Source organism: Hylaeus volcanicus, chromosome 3 (assembly GCF_026283585.1).
Source record: "Hylaeus volcanicus isolate JK05 chromosome 3, UHH_iyHylVolc1.0_haploid, whole genome shotgun sequence".
Lineage (NCBI taxonomy): Eukaryota > Metazoa > Arthropoda > Insecta > Hymenoptera > Colletidae > Hylaeus > Hylaeus volcanicus.
In genome coordinates this window covers 10,795,784-10,822,800 of record NC_071978.1, presented here as the reverse complement: position 1 = coordinate 10,822,800, position 27,017 = coordinate 10,795,784, and the positions used below count along the sequence as shown (strand labels likewise).

The 27,017-nt window shown below is 38.9% G+C and overlaps 1 protein-coding gene and 1 long non-coding RNA gene across 2 annotated transcripts in view; one reads left to right on the top strand and one right to left on the bottom strand.

Moving 5' to 3' along the window:
- The window catches only part of LOC128873819 (homeobox protein unc-4 homolog), a 52,301-nt gene extending 41,991 nt beyond the window's left edge, over nt 1-10,310 (bottom strand). Inside the window, exon 1 of the mRNA XM_054117703.1 lies at nt 8,930-10,310. Within this exon, the coding sequence (XP_053973678.1) occupies nt 8,930-9,296 (367 nt within the window). The 5' untranslated portion in view covers nt 9,297-10,310. The remainder of the gene's footprint in view (nt 1-8,929) is intronic.
- Nucleotides 10,311-11,371: 1,061 nt separating this feature from the next.
- LOC128873549 (uncharacterized) lies at nt 11,372-26,806 on the top strand. The gene is made up of 3 exons (XR_008456432.1): nt 11,372-11,534; nt 25,822-25,964; nt 26,120-26,806. It is a non-coding gene; the product is annotated as an uncharacterized LOC128873549 (long non-coding RNA).
- Nucleotides 26,807-27,017: the final 211 nt, after the last annotated feature.

Sequence of the window (27,017 nt, the reverse complement as noted above, 5' to 3'; positions counted from 1 at the left end):
TAAACATTAAACTTTAATTGATTAGTTAATTCGTTTATGACGGAAGAGTGTAAAACTACGACTTAACGAAGCAACTACTAGTAGAAATAGATGTTTTGAACAGTGTCTTAGAGTTTGTTAACGAATTTGCAGGCATTGTTGTGGGATTTCTTCGGTGAAGAAGTAATCCCTTGCCACAAGGTTACTATCACGTAAAAATGTTTCGTCATAAAATTACACACAATATTTCTGCTAACAAATCATGGAAAATTCCTGGAATAAATGAAAGATTGAGGAACACCATGACAGGAGGTTTGAAGGCTTGTATTTGAGACGGAGGTGGTAATTTCGAGCACTTCCTGTGAAGGTATGAAACTACAAATTACTGGAGCACAGAAGTGGTTATAACTTGGAAACATGATCAAACCGGGCACATGTTTACACGATGTTCTTTCGTTGTGTCCGTGTTACGGTATTCCGTGTATATAGGCGGACATCTTCAGTCTTTTATAGATCAAAATCGATTTTTAAGAGTATATAGTTTAATTTAGTATTTCTAACGAAAATGTACCTCCAAAAGTTTATAGTTTAACTTAAAGTCGCTAATTAGTATATAATTAGTATATAACTTGAAATTCTGTTAGGCCAACTAGTAATTTAATGTATGCATACATTTTCTTGGAATTTCTAACTTCAATGCAAAACTTTGAGTGATTCAAAATACCCCTGAACCTCAGCTTCATTTAATTTCTATAACTCCAACTCCACACCAACATTGTTTAATAACTCTAAGTGTAGTCTGAAGTGTCCATCTTCACTCAACCTCTAGATCTGAAACAGCTCTGAATTTAAACTTTGGATGACTGAAATTTGAAGTCTAGTTCATTCATTCACACATAAAAAATGAAGGATGTACAGGTACAGTCTTATGTCAACAGTGATGCAATGGAACTTATATAACTTGGTTGCTTTGTGCCATGTCATAATCAAACTCTGTGACATGAAGCAGTATTACGTAATACACTAAATGTACCATTATGTATAAATTTGAATCTTCATATTCATTTGCAGAACAAATACAATGGTGCTATCAATATCCAAACACTCCTTACCAAAATGTCTTACCAACCACATATCTAAAAGTGGTCATTAAATTATTTTATATATTAATTCAATAAACTCATTTTACACGTTAATTTACATACAATTCATTCGTAACATTTACAGAGATCTAAATATAACTTTAAACGAAGAGTTGTAGCATAAAGTAAATAATACCTAATTTGAAACAGCAAAATTATCATCCTTCGATCTATGTTTGAATTACTGATTTAAATGAATAGTTGGCACTTTTGAATCCTGAAAGTGGAACATTAAAACTATAAATTTCTACTATTCTAGCAAATAAGGCTAATACCCCTAACGTATGTTTAACTTTTAAATCTTCGGATTGAAAAAGAGGAATCTTGAATGAAGTACGCCATACACTGCGATGATTCAAGACTTATTTCGAGACGTCCAAATGATTTCAGCTTCTTTAAGAAACAGCCACGTTATCGCGGCATCCTGTCATTATTTTCCGATTAGACCAAACGAATAGGTATTAGGCGAGTTGATAAAAACTCATCGATTTGTCGAGCGAGCTGACAGCAGCGGATAAGATGAATCGACACCACAAAAAATTACAAATTAACGACCCTTCCTACGTTATTTAGGTTATATACGACCTTCGAACCCAGTGTCCCTACGGCTCACTTACGTTTTCCGTATTTATAGTAAAATAGATACAAATTGTTATATTTCCTCAGAGAAAAAAAACTGGTAGTTCATCATCCAACAAGTAATTAAATTCTGAAACAAAAGCAAACAAAGGATCTACATTAAATTTGTGAAATCGCTATCCGCGAATACTTAGTTCGAATAAACGACAAAAATTGGCCTCGTCATTCAGAGACTAGAATGCGATGAAAATGTATCGAGGCTCTTAAGGGCAGAGTTCAAAAGATACAACAAAAGCGTCAATGCTCGCTGAAATCACTGGAGTTCGGGGAATTCTGCTGCTAATTGCAAGAGGAAGTGGCCTACTCGTCAATCAGCGATGAATAATCTCGACTTGTAGAGAAATTAACGCGATCTACATTCCGAATGGACGCGCGGAATCTATCCGCGTGGCTTGCACGCTTCTCCTTTCATCGCTGAAGGCTTTCTTATCTGTCCGGCGCGCGGAGTGCCGCTTCCATGTCGCGAACCGGTCATCATTCATGCGTTTCTTCGTAATCTGCTCCGGGACAACTGCAGCGTGCAGTTTTCCACGAATAAACGCGTGAATCGGACGATCATGACAGATCATCCCGATTTAGAAGCCAACAGGAATGCCCGACAGGCGTCCACCGACGGCGAAAGGCAAGACGATTCCTAGTCGCCACTTTTTTTAGGCTGTAAAACCTTAAATTAACGGAGGGTAAATGTAAAATTTCTGGGTTATACAACTAACAGCGGGACGTTCGATTAAAACTCAAAACGCGCTGTGTACAATGTGTTAACCTAGAGTTTCACGCAGCTAGCGAGGAACTTTAGTGACGGTAACGACGCAACTTTAACTTTCCAGGGGAACTCGGGACAGTTTAACGTTTCCGAGTGCTCAAGGTGTCATCGTTAAAAGAAATACGGCAATTATTCGGTGAATTTTAGTGTCGCTGTAATAAGCATGATGTTATGGCCATAAACGAGATGTAAAATTAAATACATACATCAGTGTATCTTACAATGGTTTTAATAATAGATAAACATACAGATAAGAAGAGTGAATAAGCATTTCCAAAAATTATATAGGATTATCTCGTAAAAGAATATCCAATTCCTCCTCTTATCAGTACATTTCTTATCATTATATTCAAAATACTGGAGGGGATTGAATTTTCAATCGAAAATATTATGTAAAGCTTGCAGATACTCTTATTATGTAAAATATATTTTCATAAATACGCCTCAAGTTCAACAGTTATGAATTACTAAAATATTTAAAATAGAGATCAGTTTAGCAGTCAACGTGTTAACAAGTAATGTATATAAACATAAGAAACATAAGAAATAAGGTAGCGGATATTCCTCTCGAAGTGTCAAGAAATGCAGATGAAAATAAATGGTCCGGAACAGTGAATGATTTAATTTTATGTACCAATTATATGGTGTCTTATTTCAAGTTGTTTCTTGCCCAAATAAATGTACAAGCTTATTTCTCCGTTCGTTTTCCACGAGAGTTTAATTCCAGGGTGGAATATTAATTAGCTCCTGTCACTGATGAATGCATCGACGTTTCTCTGCGCGTTAATTTCCTATAATGTATTTGCTGCAATTAGCTGACGCTCAGGGTATCGCTAATAAAGAGAAAATTATTGGTTTCCGCTGCTCCGATTGAAATAAACGCTCGAGATCGCTCCATTGGGCGTTGATCGTAACGACGATTCTGTTTGTTGCGATTCCGTTCATTGTTTTTTGGTGCTCTCCAAAAGAATGTTTTAAAATTACATTTATTTCTTCACCATTAGCTCTTACAATTCATTGGTTATTAGGATTAATCAATTATTTCATTACTACTGTCGCATCTATGATTCATGTGTTATTTTTGGAGACATATAAAAAAAGGAATTTTGAAGGAATCGAAATATAAAGAAATTTTAGATTCTAACGTCAATTCTTTCATGATCACAGCTCCGTTTTTGATACAAGCTAGTCTCAAGCAATCCATACTGTTATTTCAATATAATATGATACTTGTTTTTGTATGTTCATTTATTTGGAGTATTATTCTGTACATTTAAGACATCGTTCGTAACTATGATCAATGCGATTAAACAGTTCAGATAAATATTCAGCTTTCTTTCCCCATTTTATTTGGTTTGCCACAAAACAAAATAATGCCTATCGAAACAAGGAAAGTAGTCAGTACATCTAGGCACGAGCCCCAACGGGTTAATTTCATTTATTCCTTTCAGCATAACGGTGAATTCAGTTTGCAGAAAGGCTTCGCTTCGCGATAGGAAAGTGGCAAGACGCTGTCAAGACAAAACATTAATTTCTGATCGCAAACGATATAACTGCGAACTAACTAGAAATGACTAGGTTCGATTAACGACCGAGTTTAATGAACTACGTTCAATTAAAATTACACCGGATAGGCGTTATGCATGGTTGTTTGTTGCGAGTATAAGTAAACAGGGAAGCTTGAAACAATTTGCGTAATTTTCCACACGTTCTGTTGTTCCGCACGTTTTTTGAATAACGGTTACTTGATCGGTTGTACGATTCAAGGAAATTGGACGTTTATGAAGCAATTAAATGTATAATAAGTAAATGGCGTGATGATTTTTCATACTGAATTAATTTGAATGTCAAACCGTGTCGAGAGATTAGGAGTTTTACTTTATTTTATTCTTTAACTGCCACGATGCAATAAATGTGGCGTTGATATAGGTTGAAACAAGAACAAAAATGGAAATATTTCTTTTTTTTTCCGTAGATTACTGTCGTGTAGTAATTTTTTAATGATTTTAGACCGCGAACCTGATTACTTTGAATCATATTAAATATTGTAGTTTACAAAGTATTAGGAATACTGAAAGATAAATGTGACATTAATTGAGAGTTTCCAGAATTGGATACATCTATCACAACTACGAAAACAAGAGTGTATCGAAATCAAAGTCATAAAATAGAAACACTTCAGAGTATTAAAGTCATGAATCTGGAATGGTACAAAACTACTTGCAAATGTATCTAATTTCTGTTACAGATATCTAAACACATTTGGGAAAGGTATAATTATTTCTGGAGTTTAATTTAAAGTGATTGACAAACTGTAGTATTGATCATCAATTTAATCATAAAGTTAACTTGTCGAACAAATGGGCCACTGCTCCTTAACATCAGCTGAGGTTCAATCAATAATTAACTTCCTTGAAAAGATGACTTACTCAGAACTCCATCGTTAAAAAATAAATAAATAAATAGAGCTTACACATTTGACCAGTGATACTGAATATAGGACTTGTTGTGAAGCCCACCAAACTTATCCAGAGATCAACAGAGACTCAATTCGTTACCACAGGATTTATTCAGACTTCAAATTGTTATGAAAGCGATCAGCAAATCCAACAGATCGGTTCAGCGTGACTACGTTGTCGATGAATTTATTGAAAATAAACTGTTTGAAGTTGTGCTAGGAGCAAATTCGCAAAGAAGACAGCAGACACTTGGCGAGGGAGATCTCTCACGTCTGTCAGTCGTGACACGTTTATCTTAAACGCTGTTACGTTAAACACTCGCGGAACTCATTAGTTAGGTTGCCCGCTTGCTGGTCGCGTTACGTGCGGTTGGTTATGCTAGTTGGCCCATTAGAGAAATTAGAAGAGGAGTATTTTTAAAGCGCGTGTGTAACGAAACGTGCGCAAACAACTGTGGATTTCAATGAAACGTTACTGTTCTTTTCGGACTGTCTGGTGTTGAATTCGTTTCGTTTAATTACATGCATTCGCTAAGAAGAATTGTTGTCAATTGTTGGGAGTCAATAAATTGATTTTGTTGATGAGCTACCGTTGTACGCAAAAGCAAAACGTGAATTGAACAATGTACAGAATTTTTCTAAAATTCGTATAGGTGTTGGAAACATTTCTGAAAAGCTCTGAGGTTTATACAATTGATAATAAAATTATAACGACGGCAGAAGTCGCGTGTGTCCTTAAAACCTTCATTAGCAATATCAATCGACATGCAATAATCCAATAATACAATGTCTACATTACTACTCGAATTACCTTAATTGTATCTGAAACTCTCCTTTGTGCTAGCTTATTTTAAATTATTCAAGGTTTGACCAGAAAAAAACCTTAATGCATTTATGTGAAGCATTACTTTTATCTGTTCTAATGAACTGATTTCTCTTTATTCCCCTAACTTGGAAGAAATCCTTTTCTCAAATGCTACCGATAGTAAACCAAGCAAATTTACATTATTTAATTTGTAGGCCAAAAATAATCCAACAAGGACCAGTACTTTTGTTTATTTTACAGAACTGATTCCCTCTGAACAAGCCGCGTTTGTATTCGCAGGTTACAGTTTAAGTAAAAGTTTTTACAACGACATCAAAACAAAGAACCGAGTCCAAGTCTGAACAAGCAATGACTGGCCAAGATCGCCGCGTGCGTCCACGAAACAACAGGAAAAAGTTGTGAAAGTTAAGTGGCACTCCCTTCGAGGCATAAACAAGCGTTAGGGACATGAATGGGATCACGTAAAAAACAGATTTCCACCCTCGATCTCGTACACGAAACGTGATTTCAGCCCGTCAGCTCGAAGGAAGGGTGGAAAAAGGGCGTTACGGATTGGGGCTAACCCTGTAAGCGATCCCAGGGGCTCGTCAAGAACGATCTTATGATTGACCGTGTTACGGCACTCCCCGTAGACCATTTTCCAGGCGTATCTTTGAAATACATACTACATTCGAGCGAGAGGCTGCGCGAACAAGAAAGAACGCTACGGACTATCGCGCAACCACCAGTAACTCTATATCGCAATTCGTACAGATATTTCGATGTTGGAATGGCTGAATCACGATCCAATAATTTGCTGATAAATCGAGAATTTTTTTTTTTAAATACGTTTACTTAGTGTCACTTGGACTACAAAGGTCATTAGCGACTACGAGAAGATGCAAGCTTTGATTCGATAATCAAACCATGTACAATAACAGGTGTATTAGATTTTATCGTATAGATTGATCTATTTAGAGGCAAATGTATAACTTTGTTGCAGCCAGTTATTTCGTTTAAATTACTCTTGTAATTGTCGTTTAATTTGGAATTGGTCCTTTTATTTTGATATATTTTGCAGTATATTCTCAAATTTATTTTTAAAATAGGGACAGTTTTAAATATTATTTGTCACGTCATTTTCAGCAGAACAAATATTGTTTTATGGTTGATTAAAAATTCCATCATATACGTATTTAGTACTCGGAATGTATCCTACTCCAAAACATCACATGGATGTTATAAAACTTCAACCAAAGGACGCGTTGAATCTTATTTATTATACAGATTTTAAAAGAGCAAGAATAGTTTTATAGTTTATTACAAATTGCATCATAAATTCAGGTGCTACTAATGTATAAGAATATTTCTTCTCTAAAATATCTTGGGGCTGTTTTAAAAACATTCTAAAAAATTCTTATTTGGAATATTATTTACTACATTGTTTTACAATGTTTTTTATGATCCAAACAATCAGTGACAAGAATACAATTGGCCAGAATATCACGCGTCTAACGCCACGTCGTTCAAATCGCATTGTAAATTAAGTAACAAAGTACCAACTAACGAGCAGGTTCGCTATCGTTCGTGACTCAAAATTGTAGCTCGCGAAGCGATAAGTATGCAAAATAACGGAGAAAGGAGCGCGACACTAAATTTAAAACTACTCCTCGGTCTAATCTAAAAATAAATTATTTATTTCAGTACCTCCAAGCAATAACTTTTCCATGAATAAAATTATTTCCAGTTTACCGCCGATACTTATTTAATTCATTTAGCTCCTTGTAAATCTTTCGTAATCCTTTCAAGACACTTTCAAATTGTAGATAGGTACATTCTTTCTCAACGGAAATTTATTTTATTTCGTAGAAACAATTATAGTTTCTTTTATCTGAGTTATGAATGCTTTACGATTGTCAGTAAACATAAACACGCGTCGAGTACTTGAACTACGACTTGTCCATCGCATATTGAAAGATATACCTTGCATTTGAATACCAGGTTTACGAAGCACAATCATTTTGACCTAATCAAAGTCTCACAAGGAAATTTTCTATTTTTCGTCAACCACTTATGTTGACTTCTATCCGTATAAAGAGACAAGCATAGCATTATTTAATGGTTGGCTGTAAGGAGTTAATACAATTTCAAATTGATTTGTGTTTATTGTCCTCAAGACCAAATAATTCTATCTTATCGGTCTGGATATTGCTTGACATTGATAACTAAGCTTTCAAGAACATGCGATGACTTCTACCGACACCACTTTATCACTATACGTATAAACGTGAAGGACTTTTACACGTTACAACGATTAGATGACAAAATATACTTTAATTCACGTTTCAGTTCTTCATCTGTTTATATAATAATATGAACTTGCATAGACGTCCGCAGTTCAGTAATAAAACTTTCCTTCGAAAACAGAATTTAACTCTTAAAAGCAGTTACAAACGTGGCAAAATTCTTCTTATGCTAGTTAGCACGGAAGCTCTGCATCATCTCTGGCATTAATATTTGAAAAAGCAAGCAAGGGAGAAATGAAATTATATCTAATCAATCGCTGCTTGGAAAATATGGCTTGTAGATAACATTCTTCAAAACAGTATCGAACTCTTACAAGCAATGTCACTCGCAACATTGTTTCATCTCTCATGTTACAAAGCCCGGTAGCTCCGCATCATCTCTGAAACTAGGTTTTGAGAAACAAACAAGGGAGGACTTGAATTATGTTTAATCAATCGCTCATTGGAAAACATAGCTGTACATAAAATTCTTCAAACACAGTATCGAACTCTTAGAAGCAAACACGCACGTCACTCGCAACATTGTTCGATTTCTCATGCTGCTTAGCTCCGCATCATCTCTGAAACTAGGCTTTGAAATATAAGCAAGAACCTATTCCTCGTTATCTCGTTAGACAAAGTAGAGCAACGGTGTCACATCATCGCGGACCAATCCGTGGCAACCCGAATGATCCTCGACGACACACAAACGTTTGATCGCTTGCTCATGGTGTCTCATGGTATTTTTCGCACCAAAGAAAAAACAAAATCAGTGTTCAAGTGCAACCGTTTGCTGCACCGATTATTATCAAAGGCATATCGAGACTTAACGGTGAAACGACCTGAAAAGACGCTTACCTTTCTTCTCGTCATCGTCGTCGCCGTGATCGGTAGCATGATGGAAATGATGGGCGTCCGGACGGTGGCTAGTTATCGCCGGCACCAGGGGGTTCCCTAGTGCCGGACGCGGATGATGAGAATGATGATGACTGAAGAACATGACAGCAGCTGAGGCAGCCTGATTGTAGACCTGCATAGTTTGAACCTGACTTTGAACCTGTCCGAGGACAGGGTGATGCGGTGGCCATCCTGCTAGATGATACGGAAACACGGGTGTCGCCCTCTGGATCAGCCTGGCAGGCGTCAGAAGGGAACCACCGGAACCAGTGGAACCGCTGGCAGGAGGCAATGGGAAGGACAGATCACCTCCTGGTTCCAGGACCATGTTTGGTACCAACTTGACGACTGAATTTCTCTCCGACGGAGAGACCTCGCTTCTATTGCATTTATGTATCCTTTTCCTGGCTTCCGTCGTTCTTTGGGTATCTCTTACCCTATACTCATCGGAACCGATGAACGAGGAGGACAGTCTTTTTATATCCAGTCAGTTCAATGAGTTGATCGATCATGTGAAAATTCCTATCGGATAACTGCTTGCGTCGATGACCAGCAATGTTCTTTGTTTACATTTTACGAACCTCGGCCTTCATTTCACCGACAAGTTAGAGTCTACTCACGGTATCGACGCAAAAGTTAATCATGTTCATTGGCAAACAATGATAACAAGTCAAGGTAAATCGCCACGTAACTGACTCTCGAGTCAGTTTTACAGGGCTATTCGATGCAGGTGCCGTCGGAAAGCGAGAGTCGAGGCTTTCGTTGTTCTACACAAATTTTACATCCATCATCGATCGAGATCAATTCTTCGCGATCGCTCTTGTCTTCGACTCGACTGTCAATTGTCAGAAACTTGAACAATCTTCTCTCAACTTTAAGTAATCGTTAACGGTTTGGAGCATGGAGATTTAATTAAACACGATCGACATGAGTCTGTCCCGAGAGTCCTTCAGTCCCTACGCGAACACAGTCCGTCGATAATATCACTCCAAATCACTCCGGCGATCTCTCGCCGATATCTTCAGAATTTCCCAGGCGTAATTTAGTCTCGATGGTGTTTGTTCCGCGTGTACGTCGTTCGCCAGCCAGCGCACAGGACAAAGAATCCCACCGAGAGAACTGGACCCTTGGGAAAAACACCAGACACTCGAGTATTTACACTGGCAGACGGTAATTGCTCCTGGCGTTTACGTCGCACCGACGGAAACACTGATCAGCTGACGTGATTGGAAACACGGTGGCCGCTCGATGGATCCGCGCGGCGAATTCGGCCGTGTAACGAACGGATTCCAGGGGTCCCTTGCTGGCAAGGTCCTGTTAGTGTTAGGACCACTACGGCACGAGCCAACGGCACAGCACTATCTGCCCGTAGAGTCAAGTCAACGGCTCCCCTCTGTACGCGAAGCTCAAACTGGTTTCAGTCGCCACCCAGAGGCCTTGGATTGGTCGGTCGGATAGTGGGTGCATCGGTACCACTCTATCCCTGGCCAATGGAAGCGGATGGATTACGGAACGAACCCCGCCTCGTGGACGGTTTTTTTGCCCCGGAATTGAATCGACGCCCCTTCCTTCCAGTAACGGTGGTACAGTGGGGATGAATCAATTGGTGGCTGTCCTGAAACCGGCCGCAAGATGGCTCCTCCCTACCCCACAGCATTCGGGAAATCACCCCTGCCCGTGGACCAGGCTCCCGTCGACCTTAGTCACCGGATACACTCGGCGTCTCCTCGTCAAAATTTTCACCTTGATGAAAAAAGTGCTATCATCTTCCACCGATGCTTCTCTTTCCTCCGGTCCCGATTCGAACGACCCGCCAACTACCCTGGATACGTTCGCGTAGAAACCAATGAATACTGATCGCGGGATCGATGCCAGGCCTTCGAGAAACTCCGAGACAATCGGGTCTTGGCTCGGTTGTTCGTCTTCCAGGGAAGGCAGCCGACAACGTTTCCCTTTCTTCGCGATCGGTCTCCGACGATTGTTGTGGATACCACCACTCCGCGCAACCCCCCACCAGGGGCGTATCTTCCACCCCTCCAGGCCTCGAGGGCACGATCCTCTTTTAATAAGAGGAGCTCGGAGCTCGGAGGCGTTAAGTAATTACATCTATTCTCTTCTGGGGAAGAAATTACCTGCGCCTCGGGGTGGGAAAAATTAGGAAATTAAAATTAACCCCCGCCACGAGCGCCGACTCCGTTCCTCCCTCTCCCTCCTCGGACTCCGTTTCGCTCATCCGCTTGGTCTCGCTCCCTCTCGTCGTGAGTGCACTCCTCTGGAACTCTTCGTTCTCGAATTTAGGAGGAGCCGGCGGCCATTACCGCTTACGTAATCTTTTTACAGTGGCGGCAGCACCTTGTTAAGCAAAGTTATTTAGCGCGCGACGCCGCGTTGGCCCGGCTTGCGGCGCGTCTCCATCTATTTGAATCGGAGAGCGTCGGCTTCGAGTCTTTTTCGAGGAATTCGAACAAGCTAACGATCTTCTATATGTCGATTTACGGTGATCTGCTGCGGAACACGCGCCACCGAATCCCTGCGCAACCTGGATGGAATTCTATTCGAATAATAGGTAAGTTAGTGTTCTACGTGGCGATTCAGTCGATTGAATGACTAGTATGTTTTCATTCGTAGCATGTGGAGCATAAAATGATGGTATAATTTAGATTGTAATTTTTATCGAGTTGAAAATCATTTATCTTTTAGTCGATATTTGAAATGATTTATATAACGAGAATTTTGCACAATTCTTATAGTTGTTGCGTGTTTACAAATCATTCTTGCAAGTTTGCAACTGTTTTCAAACTATTTGAGCAAGAATTATGCTCTAATGGTAATCTACTCCATTTTTTCACTCGAGGTGCGACGGTGAACACGTATTCGTATATATTTCTTGCAACCAATATATCTAAACGATATTTAATGATTTTATTTATTTTATCAGCAATTTATGATTTCTATTTTTCAAACTGCAATCTACATTTGTAACAATTGCCGACGGAAAACTTGAAATAAAGCATTGCAACAGAACTTGAGGTGGGACAGTTTTTAACCTGGCCGACTTCAAAAAGTTAAACATGCAAAACTGACGTATCGACTCGTTAATTGTGCTATTATTAAGTAAATATTTCATTTTAAGTTCCTCTATTTTTAGAAATATTAAATAAACGTAATTATATAGATTTTAATGAAGATCTACATATTTTTTTTCTTGGATAATTATTAAAATCTGACGTTGTAAGCTTCAGAATTATTTCCGCTGCGATCTCTCGTGCTAAATGGCAATTAGGTGATAATTTCGAACTGAATTGCTCCAAATGAAAGAGTGAATCACTCGTTACAGTGATATCCCAGGCAAACACTTTTCGTCTTCCAAGCAGGCCGATTCCGTCACGCGACGAGGATTAAATACTTGCGTCGAGGGTATCGCAGTTTTCTCCTGGAATTAAAAATTCGCTGCATCCTAATTGTCGCGCGGCTGGAGCCTGCAGAATTTATACTCGAGAAACGTGCGCGCGTCAGGGGAGACGCTATCGGCTGACAAACGCGTCTGCAGTCAATTTGCCTAGTAACAGACGCGTTTCTATTATCTGTCAGAGGCGTTCGTTCTTTGTCCCCGTGACAGAACGTATTACCATTTTCTAAAAGTAGCGCTGTTCGCGTCTTTTCCATTCGCGGATGGTGGTACTGACGCAATTGTCACTTTTAGGATATCCTGCAACGATCAACAGAATATCGCGCGTATTTTATTTCAACAGACTTCCTTTCCTTTGAATAATGGAGACCCTAATGTTGTCTCATAATAATTACAGATAACATTTCCGCAAATTAAATAGCTTATACTTACCGTCGGAACATAAAAAGAAACTTGAATAAGATTGGAGAATATTAATAAGAGTTACAGAGAAGTCCCAAACGAACAGATTTTTCATTTTACATTACTGTATAAATATTTCTGCGATTTAAATTAATATTATTGGTACATTATAATCTTCATATCGCTAGTATAATAATTTCTTAAGGGGGCACAACGCTGGAATGACTGCAAAAAAGAAGTATTTTTAAGAAACTATACGATGATTTGTTTCCCAATTTTCTACGTGTTACATTTCAAAGATTTCCACGCACCGTTAGAAGTCCGTAATATATTAAAATGGCTCCTCTTGTCTAAAAAGTAATCTTTTCATTCTAAAAAGCAATTATTTTTACGTTTTATCTTGAATCTGATAGATGATCTCAAGCATAAGATTTATCCTACCTTATAAGCAACGCTGTTAATCGTCCGAACAGACGCTAATTACTCGATAGTTTATTGTTATATATAATTACTTTGAACAGACTCTTCCAACAATTATTGGCGCCATATCTCAGACGGAATCTGCTAGATAAGTCGTATCGATGAATCCAACACACAGATTCGTGCTGAACATCAACATCGTGACTTTTTATACCTAAACTGTCAGTACTTATTGTTCAATTTCTTTTTGTATTTGTAGTATAAACTTAAAGTCCAACTTAATCGGTTCCCTGCGAAAATGTCGCATCTCTTCCCTCTCGATAACGTTGAACCAAAACACGAGTAGCTACGCGAAGAGGAAACTGGCAGGTTTTTAATTTACACAACCACCAAGTCGATAGTTTATTAGTAGATTATTCATTTGAACAAACTCTTCCAGTTATTAATAGCGTTATATCTGGGGCAGAATCTGCTAAATCAATCGCACCGAGGAATCCATAACTCAGATTCAAATTAACATTACATAAAATAGTCTAATTTTGGAGACATGTCTTTTTGGTATTATCAGACTTAATTATAAATTCTTATATATAGCTTTCTTGAAACGTTGACACCACTGCAAACATAAATCCTTTATGTTTATTAGACTTACGATGTCCTCTCATAGGGGACATTTACATTCTTGAATGAACAAATTATACGTATACATGCCATTTATGAGGATTTTAATGTAAATGTTGTTTACAATAACAAAATTAGTTTTAAAAGTAAGATAAAATTTACATTCAATTGCCATCCGAGTGCAATGGGTTAAAGGTATAGGTCTTCGATAATATTCGACCTGATACTCTACCAATTGACCCAACGAACCTTAATCTATTACTCCATTTATAACATAAACTTGAAGCCTAGACCAACCAATCCGACAAGTCCATTCCGTGAATAAACCCACCGTCAAGACGCGAGACAGAAATATTAAATTCCACGCGAAAATGTTGCGACACTTGCCCGTTCGGTAGCGCTGAACCAATACACGCGTAGCCACGCGAAGAGGAAACTGGCGAGTTTCTAATTTACACAGCCGCCACATTCTCCGAAGCCCTCTTGGCCCAGACTCCGTAGCGCCGTCGGAACTTCGCCGACGATTAAAACGCTTTAGTAATTAACTGGGTCTCCTCACCTTCCGCGGTAACAGTTACCAACCCACCAGGCAGCCTCCTTCTACCAACCGGTGGACGAGGATCGCTCCTCCGTTCCACGTTCCCTGCCTTCGTCGGGCGCCTCTTCTTCTCACCCTCTTTTACCTCCCTCTTTTGCGCCACTTCTGGCCAGCCGGCGCATATTTAGGGATCGCTGGTTAGAGGTTGCCCGGGCAACCGTGCCGAGAAACCCTCTGTCGTTACCAGGGCAACCTTGTCCTCTCCTTCATCTTCCCTCTCCGAGGTTCTCTCCTAACACGGGCAGATTCAATTCGTGAGAGCGAGAACGAATCGACTGAGTGGAAGGAGGCGTAGGCGCTCCACGGTGGGAAAAGGAAGAAGATGCCGCACGTTCGGTGATTGTATTTGATAGCCTCGACCGTGGACGCGGAGACCGAAGATTCGACCTTGATTAAAGCAGGCCCCGACTGCCATCCGGAAACTTTTACGGAGGATGTCTCCCTTCCTGAGCGACGAGTACTCGCGAGAACGCTCCGAGGAGTTTGGAGATCGCATCCTCTGGCGCGTACTTGATTGTTTGATTGTTTCAGCCAATTAAGAAACGAAAGGGGTTCTTATCTTCTAGGATTGTTGGATGTTTGAAGCTTGGTCCGTCGTTCCATTTCATGAATGTTTTATTCATTTCGTGTTTACTTTATTGATTATTGAGTGCATTTTGTTTCTTGCATTTCTCGGTCCATTGAGGTGCTCCTAGCATGACGCTATTATATTAATATTTACTTATTATTATTAGAATGAATTATAATTACTACGCTCTTGAAGGTGGACTGTGAACTGTCATCGAAAAATGTATTCATCGAACTTTAAAAGGTTCACTCATTATTAATTACTTCAAATTTCAGAGTTTTAAAGATTAGTACACAATAATACCAGTTTTAAGACTGCAAATATGTCTCATGTAAAATTGAACAGAAATATCTTGGTATTAACATAAAATGCTTCCGCTCCAAAAAATAATATTAATAATAAGAGTGAAATGTAAATGTGGACTGTAAACCTCAAGGAAGGTAGACAAACTATAGGATAAAATTTTAAGTGAAAATGTAGCGAAGTCTGTGGTTCCTGATTTCACTGAACTTCATTAGATGGCTATTGCTACATCAATGAACAACGTTTCATGACTATAATAAACTACCAGAGCTCGTAACCAACAGTCTAAGAAAACCTGATGTTCAAAACTCCACGAGATTATAAATCCAAAGGAAAATTGCAAATGAAACAATTGAAACATAGAACGTTAAGAGAAAACGTAGCGATGCCTAAAGTTCCTGATAAATTCGCAATATCTTTTCAGAGTAAATTTAAACACACGCACGTCTAGATATCACTGTCTAGGAAACGATCGCAGGTCCGATGAAACGCTAGGCTCGCCCAGGAGACCTCGGCGGTCCATAATAAAGAAAAACGGCGTCGGCGACGCGAATTTCCATGACGCCGTAGAAAATTCCGTAGGAGGAGCGAACGTAGGGGTATGAAAAATTGATCGAGCACGATATATCACGTTTAGTCGAATCCGGTGAAGGAAGCAGGACACGCGCGTCCCATACATCAAAAAGCCGCCGGCTCCGGGCTGCGCTTTAATATAAAACTTAAATAACGATACAGCGGCGTCATGACGAAAATGGGAAATAATCTTATGAATAAGTTCTTCCCCGGGGCGTGCTTGGCTCAGTTGGCTCGCCGGGAGACCCACGGCAAATTTGAGAACCCCCCGCGATTTTACAAATTACCTCTACATGATCGTCCTCGGTGCACCGGCGGCGATTAATTTTGTCGCTCGTCTTCCGGTCGTTACATAGAGTTTGCAAACTTCACGGGTGCCCCTCTCACGATGCTCTGTCGGTACACGTACAATTTGCAAGCCTTTTCAGTCAGTGTTTCGGGCAATGTCTTCATTTGTTAGATTGGTCCGAAAGTTCATTGTAATTTCGTATTAAATAAAGCCTGTACAGATTGTCTATTAGATGTGTGTTTTATATCGTTCGATAGCTTCTAGTTTCTTCTTTATTTTAAGCCCAATTGGAAGTTTGAATTACGTAGACTTGTATTAATCAAACAGATGTTGGTTATAGTTATTTAAAACGAAATTTCTAGGTTCTGTGTACACGTGAGATAATTATGTTGGTTATGACCATCCCCGAAGAATAATTACAATTAAGTTGTTCGCATTTGAATTCATTTTTCCTAAAACTGACCGAGTTCACCGCACACAATCGTGACATTTACGCTCGAACGGAATATTGCCCAAGGAAATCTTTTCTTGTTCGTACAAACTAACCGAGGGCAGTTGTGTAGCACGATAAAGTCTCCAAGTAATTAGCCCGATGTTTACACAGTTTAACGTTTCCCTCGTATCTTCGGCTCTCCTCCTACGCGGCTCAATTAACTTACGGCGCACTTAATTAGTCGTCCTGACTCTTGGCACGCGGCAACGAACTGCCGATGCCGAGGCGCATTCGAATCGCCACCGTCTGGTAAATTCTTCCTGGTCTTATCTGCAAAATAATTATCTACCCGACGGGTGCTGAATTTTTATCCACAGCACAAGCTGCAAATAGGCTAACGAGACGCTCTCTCGGGTCGTTTGTGCTTTCCGCTTGAGTAGCTATCTTTTCTATTAAGTTACAACTAGAGATTTTGAAATTACCGTTTCTCTCTGCGAGGTTCTTGTGTTGTGGATAATATAATACGTGAACTGCGAATATTTATGCAAAATAAAATCATTGCAAACGTACTTACAAAAATTGAACCTGAACAAGAATTTATTTTACTCTGCAAATACTATAATATGAATTTTAGTTTCAATATTCTTTATACTATTATTTATACTGTTTTTATATATATTGATTTAAATAATTACATAGTATTCCAATGAATAGTGTAAAGCGCATTTACTGTGACAAAATATCTTTCTATTTTCCATTTCCAGTATCTATTGATCTAAATTCATCAGGAAGAATTATTTGAACCACCAGAAATTGAAATGTAAACCAGCGGCTCGACAATTCCTCAATCGTCATGCGTCTATTCATGAATAATTACGCAACCGTGATAGCGCGTTATGATGGTCCCCGCCATCAATGGATCAGTGGTGCCTGGTGATTTTATGAATTGAAATTTCTCAATGCAAGTACGGTCGCGACCTCGCCGCTCGTTAGATGACGTTTGACGTCTTTATCGGCCCGGGCTCGTAGAAAACAGGAACGATCCACGGAACGGAAAAAGAATAGGGAGATTAGGCGAGCTAGTGGGGGCTACGAACTAGGTTTAAAGCGCGCTTGTTAACACGTGACTGCTCCATCGTGGCGCTCGATTGTTTTTGTACAACTTTTTATGAAAAATAATAATATCAGTAGGAATGCTTGCAAATGTAAGCATTGATTTATTTTAATCTTTTGAACTCTTAGATTTGAAGTAATCAATAACGAATAGATCTTTCAAGCAAACATTTCCTTGTATTTATTTACGTTCGATCGATACATATGTTGACGATGGTGTACTGGTTATCTTCGAAATAATTACGATTCAGTTCTAATAATAATAATAAGTAAAAAGTAAATATTAATATAATGTAATAGCGGGAAACTAATAAAAGTGAAGTGCGAACAGTTGTATCTGAAAGTTTATCAACCGATACCAGTATACAGGTGGAAATAATAAATTACAGCAATGGAAGATACAAATGATATCACATATCGCATACATTAATGTTTTAAAAATACATATATTGATAGCATCTTTTCTTCCTTTTTGGATTGGGTCAAACAACATAAGAATCATATAGTCCATATACAATATTTGTCAACAAATTATTCGTAATTTTGACTCAGAAGAGAGTAAGTACACCGTATAATGTCTCACGTAATTTATATCTACCATCTACATAATTTATTACGACTCACCTGCACAATTTCATCTTTTTTATTTTGCATTCGATGAAATTGACACACTCCCGAAGAGGCAGAAACAAGTAAAAACGAAATGTGACAAATTACTTTATTTTTCATTGAACAATTTGCAATCCCGGATATCGAAACGTTCCAGAATTTATCGCCGTCCTATTTACCAATTTGGTTCCAATGACGCCAGCGCAAGCATAAATGTCAATTCCAGAAAATTTTAAGCGAATGGTGTAGGTAATAATTATTACTCAATTTTGCAGCCCTTCATTTTAGCGTTTTCGACGTGGGATGTATATTATCAGTAACAATGCTTCACGTTTCTTTTAATAGACACGTGTAACCACATTATTAATTAGCAATTGAAACGATCAGTATTTTCTTGTATATTTATTTCGTTGGTTTGTGAATCATTCGATGATTATTGTTTCAACTGAATCATCAACTTCAGCAAGAGTTTTTCTTCAAATCCATCTTTCGTTCATTTCTCAACCTTTCGTTTTATAGAGCTTTTGAAAAATTTGAAATTTAAATGTCAAAGCATTTGATATAGTCCTAACTTTCTATATTTCGTCGCATTTCTCAACTTTTTGTTTTATGGAGTTAATCGATTTGTGCAATGAACGGCTCATATATATTAATAAATATCTGTTTGTTTCGTATGTTTAGGCTGATAGTTTGTAGCTCGTCTGTCCTAAAACCTTCTTTGTAAATCTCTTTAGATGCCGTTTGTTTAAAATGTTATATTATAATATATCTCAATACTAAGTATCATAAATTTATCTCAACGCTAACAATGAATATCCTCCACCCCAAAATTGACAATAGCTGTTTCTCCAAACTCCGAAACAAGTTTCCTCGAACCACGAAACGTCCTCCGTTGGAGCCGATGAATCGAGGGAGACCTCCCTCCGTCTGAATTCACCCCGTGCCGTTGAGATCTCCGCGAATTCGCGGTCGCTTTGCAAGTCTAATTGCCGACACAATCAAGAGCAGCGAAGAAGGACGAGGAGGGGTCGAAGAGCAACGCTAGGTGGAAGAGCGTCGAGGTGGAGACTTAGCTAGCGACTCGCGGAGGGAACGGCCATAACCGGAGCGCAAAAATGGGCTTGCTGGTGAAAGGGAGATGCAAAGATGGCTGCGGTGGAACGACGTGTCTCGCGTTTCTTCTTCCTACGGTCTTTTTTCGGTCTTCCCGTTTTGGTCCCTGCTCTCCTCGATTTTCCCGCGGCCTCGTTCGTTCCTCTTCGTTTCGCCGCTCGCGCGGAGGGTATTCTGCTCACGCGTCGGCGGTTAGTTCTGATTAGCGACAGGGCGAATGACGTACCACTGGCAGGATCTCGTGTCTCGAATACGGGAGTAGAGAACGGGCGCGTTGCAAGTGCCAAGACCGGGCCAACGTGACCAAGCCACCGGCGCTGCTTTATGGGAATTTATTTAGGGGGGTCTGGGATCTCGCGCGTCGACTGCAGAAGCGCGGTTGGACCCGTACCATGTGCGAGGATCTGCGAGGAGAACGATGAAAATGCAATGCATCGGAACGATATTTTTTCCTGGCTGGTTTTAGTGGAACAGATGATGCCTTTCAGGGCTCTCACGCGGTAGATTGTTTGACGATTCGTGCGCTAGAGTGATTATGGGGTAGTTTTCTTTGGTAATGAGCAAGATGAGGGATATTTGTTTGTTTCGTATGTTTAGGCTGATAGTTTGTAGCTCGTCTGTCCTAAAACCTTCTTTGAAAAACTCTTTAGATGCCGTTTGTTTAGAATGTTGTACAGGCTTGCATACACAACAAATGCATAAAATTCACATTCTCGTACATAATTTACCTCGCAAATTCTAAATGAGCTAATATTCTACTCGTGAAAATTTATTATTCTAGTGTTACGAAAAAAAAAATATTTGCGTCCCATTGAATAAAAATCGTAACAGCAATAATTGTCAAAACGAGCCTGTTCAAAAGTTAATATTGTGCAGCGACGCGCTTACTAACTAATTAACTGCTGCGTTTTCCTATACAGTGACGCCTAAGAATGTAATTAAATTAATTAGCCATTTGTATACATTCGTCATTGAACTTTAGCGCATATTACAGACGGATTTTCCTGTCAGTATGTTCCAATTAAATTGTGCCGTTCGTCGATGTTAATGGTCACATTTAACTCAGATATATAGCACGATACCTAACAATCAATGCAGAAACAGTAAAAGCAGGACGGAACAAATTATTTTATTTTTCATTGAATAATTTGCAATCCCGGTTTTCGAAACAGCTCCGGAATTTATCGCCGTCCTATTTACCAATTTGCTTCCGATGACGCCACCGCGCCCATAAATGTTAATTTCGGAAAATTTTAACCGAATGGCGTAATAATTATTACTCAAGTTCGCGGCTCTCTTTTTTAGAAACGCCAACGCGGAGTTTAATGAACTGGAAAAATAGTTTGCGTCTCTATTAATAAACGGGGTTATCACATTTTAGCAAGTCGATGTCAGCATTTCATTCCACACTCGTTTTATCACTTTCCTTTGAATCGTCATTATGCGATTAGTGATAGCAGTATTTTATGATACTCGTATTTTTATATATGTCGAGAATGATCGAAAAACACATTTGGATGGGTACCAAAGTATATTAACTTTTATAGCTGTTCTTCTTTCATGATTTTATGTGATAATACATTTATAAGTTATATAGGTTTATAGTTACTTATATGTATAATTATATAATTCAGAATGTATTATCATATGAAATTATGCAAGACAATGAAAATTTCTTATATTTTCGTCTCTTTAACATATATTTTCTTATGGAACCATGTTGCGATAAACTATAGTAAAAATATATAAACACATATTTTAAGTAAAATAAATATAAGAAGAGAGAGTGACTCGGGCCGTCACAAAATTGTCCTTAATCTCTTAATTATATAAACCAGATAAACGTGTGTACCTTGAAAAAATGAATGCAATGTCCCCAAAGTTCTTCGTTCTCATATTTGGTAACATTCATTTTTTCGAGACTACTAGAATATTTAACAATATAATTCATAAAATTGGGACGACTCGAACAAATTCTCTAACTCACGTATGATTTCTTAATTCATACAATTTCTGTGTCTTTACGACTATAATGATAAAATACAATACACCACTCAATCTGTATCGCCATGTCAGTATCTAGACCCTTAAACGAAAAGACATATTGCACAGCAGAAACTGACTCGGGCCTCGCGTAGAACAACCCCCGTCCCTCGAAAAAGACACGAAAACGACCACGATGACGGAGTAAGTATCTCACCCAAATGATCGGACATAAATACACCTACTTGCCAGAGATCTAACCAGTCGATCTCCCGGTACAAAACGGTGTCGAGCTGATTTCTTGTAATCCGCTTAAAACTCGCTAGAGATTTAGAGAAGGCAAAAGAGAAAGAAACGTCTGATAATGGCAAGAAAGCACCGCGTCCCCCTAAATCACCAAGAAGATGGCTGACCGCCGGTGGTGCCGTCTCCCCTTGTTCTCCTATCGGGCTTTCCTTTCCCTCCGAAACTCTTCCCTCTTTCTCTGGCTTTCCCACCCTCGCCGACTCACGAATCCACGTCCCTTATCGCCTGCACGATCTACGATCCGCGCACCTCGGCGCGGTACCGTTTTCTCGGAGCAGAAGAGCCAAGAGAGGCGACCGGACATACACGAGCACACGGACACGCGGTATAATATAGTCCTTCGGTTGATTTATGAGTTAATAGTTAACCGGCCGTAAATAATGCTAATCACACACTTATTATACGTTCTGCTGCGGCGTCGCGGCGAATGTTTTGTCCCTGGATCACTGCTCCCGCCAGATTTCAGAGCGGTCGTGCCTAGGACCCGTTTCTGACCAGCTGCCTCCGAACATCTCATTGGACGAGGTCTTCTGGAAGTGGAATAGTGGCCACTGCCTTGCCAATACGAGGTATTGTCACGATAGTTTCCTTTTTACCATTGGTCCCTTTTGTGTTGGCTCTTGTTTTCGTTGTAGCGAAGGCTGGAAATTTGCAGACGAGGTAATTGGTTGATGAAGTGGATTTTAATGTTACGTTGATTAACGTTTGATCAGTTTTATGTTATGTTATTGAATAGTCGTTACTGCATCGTCCATGTGAGGTATTATTGTAGTTGTTAGTGGTAACAAGTGAATTTATAGGTTAAAAAATTAATTGATACAATGAATTTTAACCCATTCACTGCAAACTAAGAGACGTCTCGTAGAAGATCGTAAATTTTTTTTTTTTAAACAACAAATTTAATATCACTTTTTTTATCAAAATAATAACCTGGATTACATATCTGTATTAAATCTTGGCGCCCAAGGCAAAACGCTTTAAATTTGTCTGGCAGTGAATGGGTTAAATGAAGGTAAAACCCTGTTCAAGCATTTTGAATAGAACGGCAAAAGTAATACTACTCGATCAATTAGGAGAAGGCATCCCAATTTATTGTTATTAAAAGATTCAACTCTCTACTCAAATGTGAGTATTCTAATAAATATTATTCGCCAGCATGAAATAAAAATGATAAACCGAAAGTAATAGAATAAAAGTAATAAAATGAAGTAAGTGGAATCCTCTAAAATAAAAGAAATATACTGAAAACAATACAATAAAAATAAATAAGTGGAATGCTCTCAAAATCGTTTAAGCATCCCAAACATCCTTCCTCATCCTCTCTAAACAGCGAAGTGCACTTCAAAATATCAAATTCGCTCCGACCAACGACAAAAGAGATATTGAATGTCGAGACACGAAAGGAGCCCGTCGGAAATTACGTGTCCGAGGGGTGTTTGGAGAACGCCGACTTGGCCAATACGGGATCTGGAAGTAAAATAGCCGATACATTTTATTTCACCGGCCACGCTAGCTGCGAATGGTTCCCGCGGTGTGCTGACTCCGTGCTTTCTGCTCGTGACCCTCGTTTCTGCGACACCAGCATCGTCTCCATGATCGTCCACGAAGAGGAAGAAAAAAACGACCGACGAAGGGGTAGTTTCAGCTGAAAATACCGACCGGTCGATTGGAAACGTTTTAGCTGCGGGGAATCCGCTGCGAATTGGATTGTATTTGGGAGTACAGGCGGCATCAGCGTCGCTCCGAAAATCCCTCCTGCTTCCTCCTGTGACGAAGAAGATGAAACCGGAAACGTGAAAGCAGAAGCCGATGCCATAACTTTCATCGATAAGTACAAATTATGATTTCTGGGGGAAGTATTACTTTTGCAGGAATATATTGGATTGTTCTTCAAGTACTGAGTTTTCTCTCGCGATATTATATTTTCTGAAGTGTAGAATGTTGAGCAGTCAGATGTTTTCGACACCCTTTTTGAAATACTTGTAGGAAAATAATGTAATGGAGGCAAAATTTTGATAACTACTTGGTTCTACATGATACAAACAAAAGTCCCGCATTGTGCTGCTAAAAATATTGTATATGTTATAATGACCTTCAGATAACCTTGAATATGACAAAATTCATATTCTGAAGGTCCCATTCTTCAGGTCTTGTCAAGATATTGATAAGTTCTAGCAAACAAATAAATAACTGACGTGTTCATACTTTCGACAGGTGAATTATCGAAGATTTCTTTCTAAAACAGTCTCGGATTATCCGAACATCTACTGTTATTGGTTCCATAAGCGTCATACGAAAGAATATTGAAAATCATCCTCAATTTCATAAATTCTTCATATTTTTAGTTCTATATAATTTCATAGTGGATGTCTGTTATAGTCACCTTATGACAATTAAACACAATTACTCGCGATTATCCTGTTTCAGATTTATTAAGACGTTATAAACAGACAGGTCAGACATCTAACCTTATCGATCCCACAAGCGTACACTAGAGAATATTAAGATCCGCCATCAACCTCATGAATCATTCGCGCCCTCATTTCCATGGTACATGTCTACTCAAGCCATGTGTACGATAATCGAACACGGAACTCATTCACTTGCTATTACCCTACTCAGTAATTATTATAATATAAAAAGAAGAGTCAAACATCTACTCGTTCCGATTCCACAAGCGCACACGCGAGAAAGTGTTGATATTCAACGTCACGAATCCCCCGTGGCCTCATTTCCATCTTTTTCCATAAAACACGTCTGTTGCAACCATGTCAACGTCGATTGAACACGAAACTTATTCACTTGCGATTATGGTGCTCCGTAATTTTTATGTTAAATATTATAAACGAGGACAGACGTATCCTCTAACCGAGACAAATTTTCGAAATCTATCAACGACCCCGCATTAGCATAATTTGACACTTTGCAAGTGGAACGGCGTGTATCTCGGAACACGGCCGACGTCGGCTGCCCATCGATGTGGACGCGGTGAACGCGAAATCTCTGGAAAAAGTCTGGCAAAACCGCGCTAAAAGTCGTATAGTCTCGAACAACGTCGTTCCGGGGAACGTCCACGGAGAAGATTGACCACCTTCGATGGTAATGGGGGCTTGATTACAAAGCACGCTTCGCTCTGGCCCTGCCCCCTGTTTATATCAATATCTCTCTTCTGCGTGCACACATCCACACGGTGCCCATCGTGAACGCGAAGCACGTGTGTGCTCGCGGCTGAACATGATGCACACAGAACACGTTTACGCGTTCACCGGAAACGTTGAGTTTCATCGAACAGTGCGAACAGGTATCTAAAAATCATCGAGACTGTTCGGAACGTGCGTTCCAGTTCAGTAAGTGTCTACAGGAAATAGGTACACATGTAATCGGATGGTAAAAAATTATTTGAAAGATTTAGAGAAGAATCATACACTCAAAGTTAGGAGTTCGTCACTCGAAACCATGTGAAGCTTGAATTATATTTAAATAAATTTATATTAATGGAATATATATGATGTGTAGTTGTTATTGCACTTTATAAATACAGTCAACCCGATATATGTATATTCGTACCCTCTATATCTATCGAAGAAGTTTAACTAAATTACAGTTTTGATATTACCAAATGAATATTTCGTTATAAATATGAACACGACTAATCTTATACATACTTAATATATATACATCAAAATATTTATACAAATATACACTTGGAAACATCAAACCTACCATTTAAATTAAACAAATGTTCTCAATAGACATAGAGAGTACGAATATTTATGGGACTCACTGTATAATATACTCTTACGAGTTTGCTAGGGTGTAAAGAGGTTTTCCTCGTACCACAATTTTTTGAAGTCATAGTTCTCAATGAAAATACTCTTCAAAAGCAGATACACATCATCCACTAGCAGGAAACTGATAAAGAATGCCGTGCTGACTCCTGTGAAAATTATGGAACGATACATAATGCATCACGAAAATAGTCGGCCTACATATATCAGCCACCAACGCATAATTTAACCTAATGGGAGTCTATTAGACCCTCGCGCGCCTACTTAAGGGTTAACAGAGAAAAAGTAGCGATATTATTCTAACGATCGACTTTTTATCTTTCAGATTAAGACCGAGTCTCGAATATACCATTCGACAAGAAGAATATGCTATGCACCGAGAGTGAGAAAGATAAAATAAAAGTGGTAGGGATGACCCCTAGTTTCGTTATGGAGAACAAAAATACGATCAGTTAGAGAGATAACAGTGTATGTTTCTCATATTGAGTCATTTATTAACTAGATTGTAATCGTGAACCAGTAGTACAGCATTTTTCCTCTATATGTTCCTGCTTGTTCTCTGTTGTGGGAGCATGTAGAGAGATCGCAGGAAATTGGCTAGGCAGTAAATGTGTTAATTTCAGGTCTCATAATTGGAGTAAGTGGGATATCTGGTAATTCCTATAGGCGATTCGAGATAGCGGCTAGAGAGTTGATCGAAACCACGAAAGTAAGTTCGGAATCATCGATTTCTGATCGAGACGATCAAGAGTTAGCGAATCCTTAGATACACAGCTCCTTTCATCTGGAGATTATCCTCGTGGCCATAGTTATCCAATTTCTCTTCCATTAACAATTACAATAATTGATGTCGGTTAATGCTTCTACTGGAACAAATTATATGCCTCGCGGCAGAATCGAGCATTTTATTTACTCCGTTTATTTATTAGTAAATTGCTGGACTTTATTGGAAGCCACGTAACGTACTGTAATAGATTCCGCCATTAATGTTCACATTAAATTTCAGCTATGTCTCTCTGTTTTCAACGAGTGTACTGCGACATGTATGCATTTATCGTATAGGCAATGATAACAAATGCAAAACGTGTGCTATTTGATTTAATAGAGATTATTTACATTAATGATTGATTTATATTTGTTTCATTCGAAATTATCCATAATTTTTTATTATTCTTTACAATTGTTTCTAGTTGTTAATGCTATTCTTCCTATGAATACAGAGATATTTTACAGATCACTCTATTTGCATACATAGATTTGCTATAAGTATATTTATATCAATATCTTCCACAAATTTCATTTAAATTTATAAACTGTGCAAATGTTCTGTAAGTATATCGAGTTCAGATTTATCATCACGTATATTGATGAGACATTCTTTATCGAATTATTCATATAAAATAAACAAAGTCAGCTCATATAGCTATATATATTATCACAGTAAAGGTCTATTTACACATATGCGTAACGTGTCAGTTCCGTATTCGTACCGTATCAATAACGTTACGGAGTGGTGTCGGA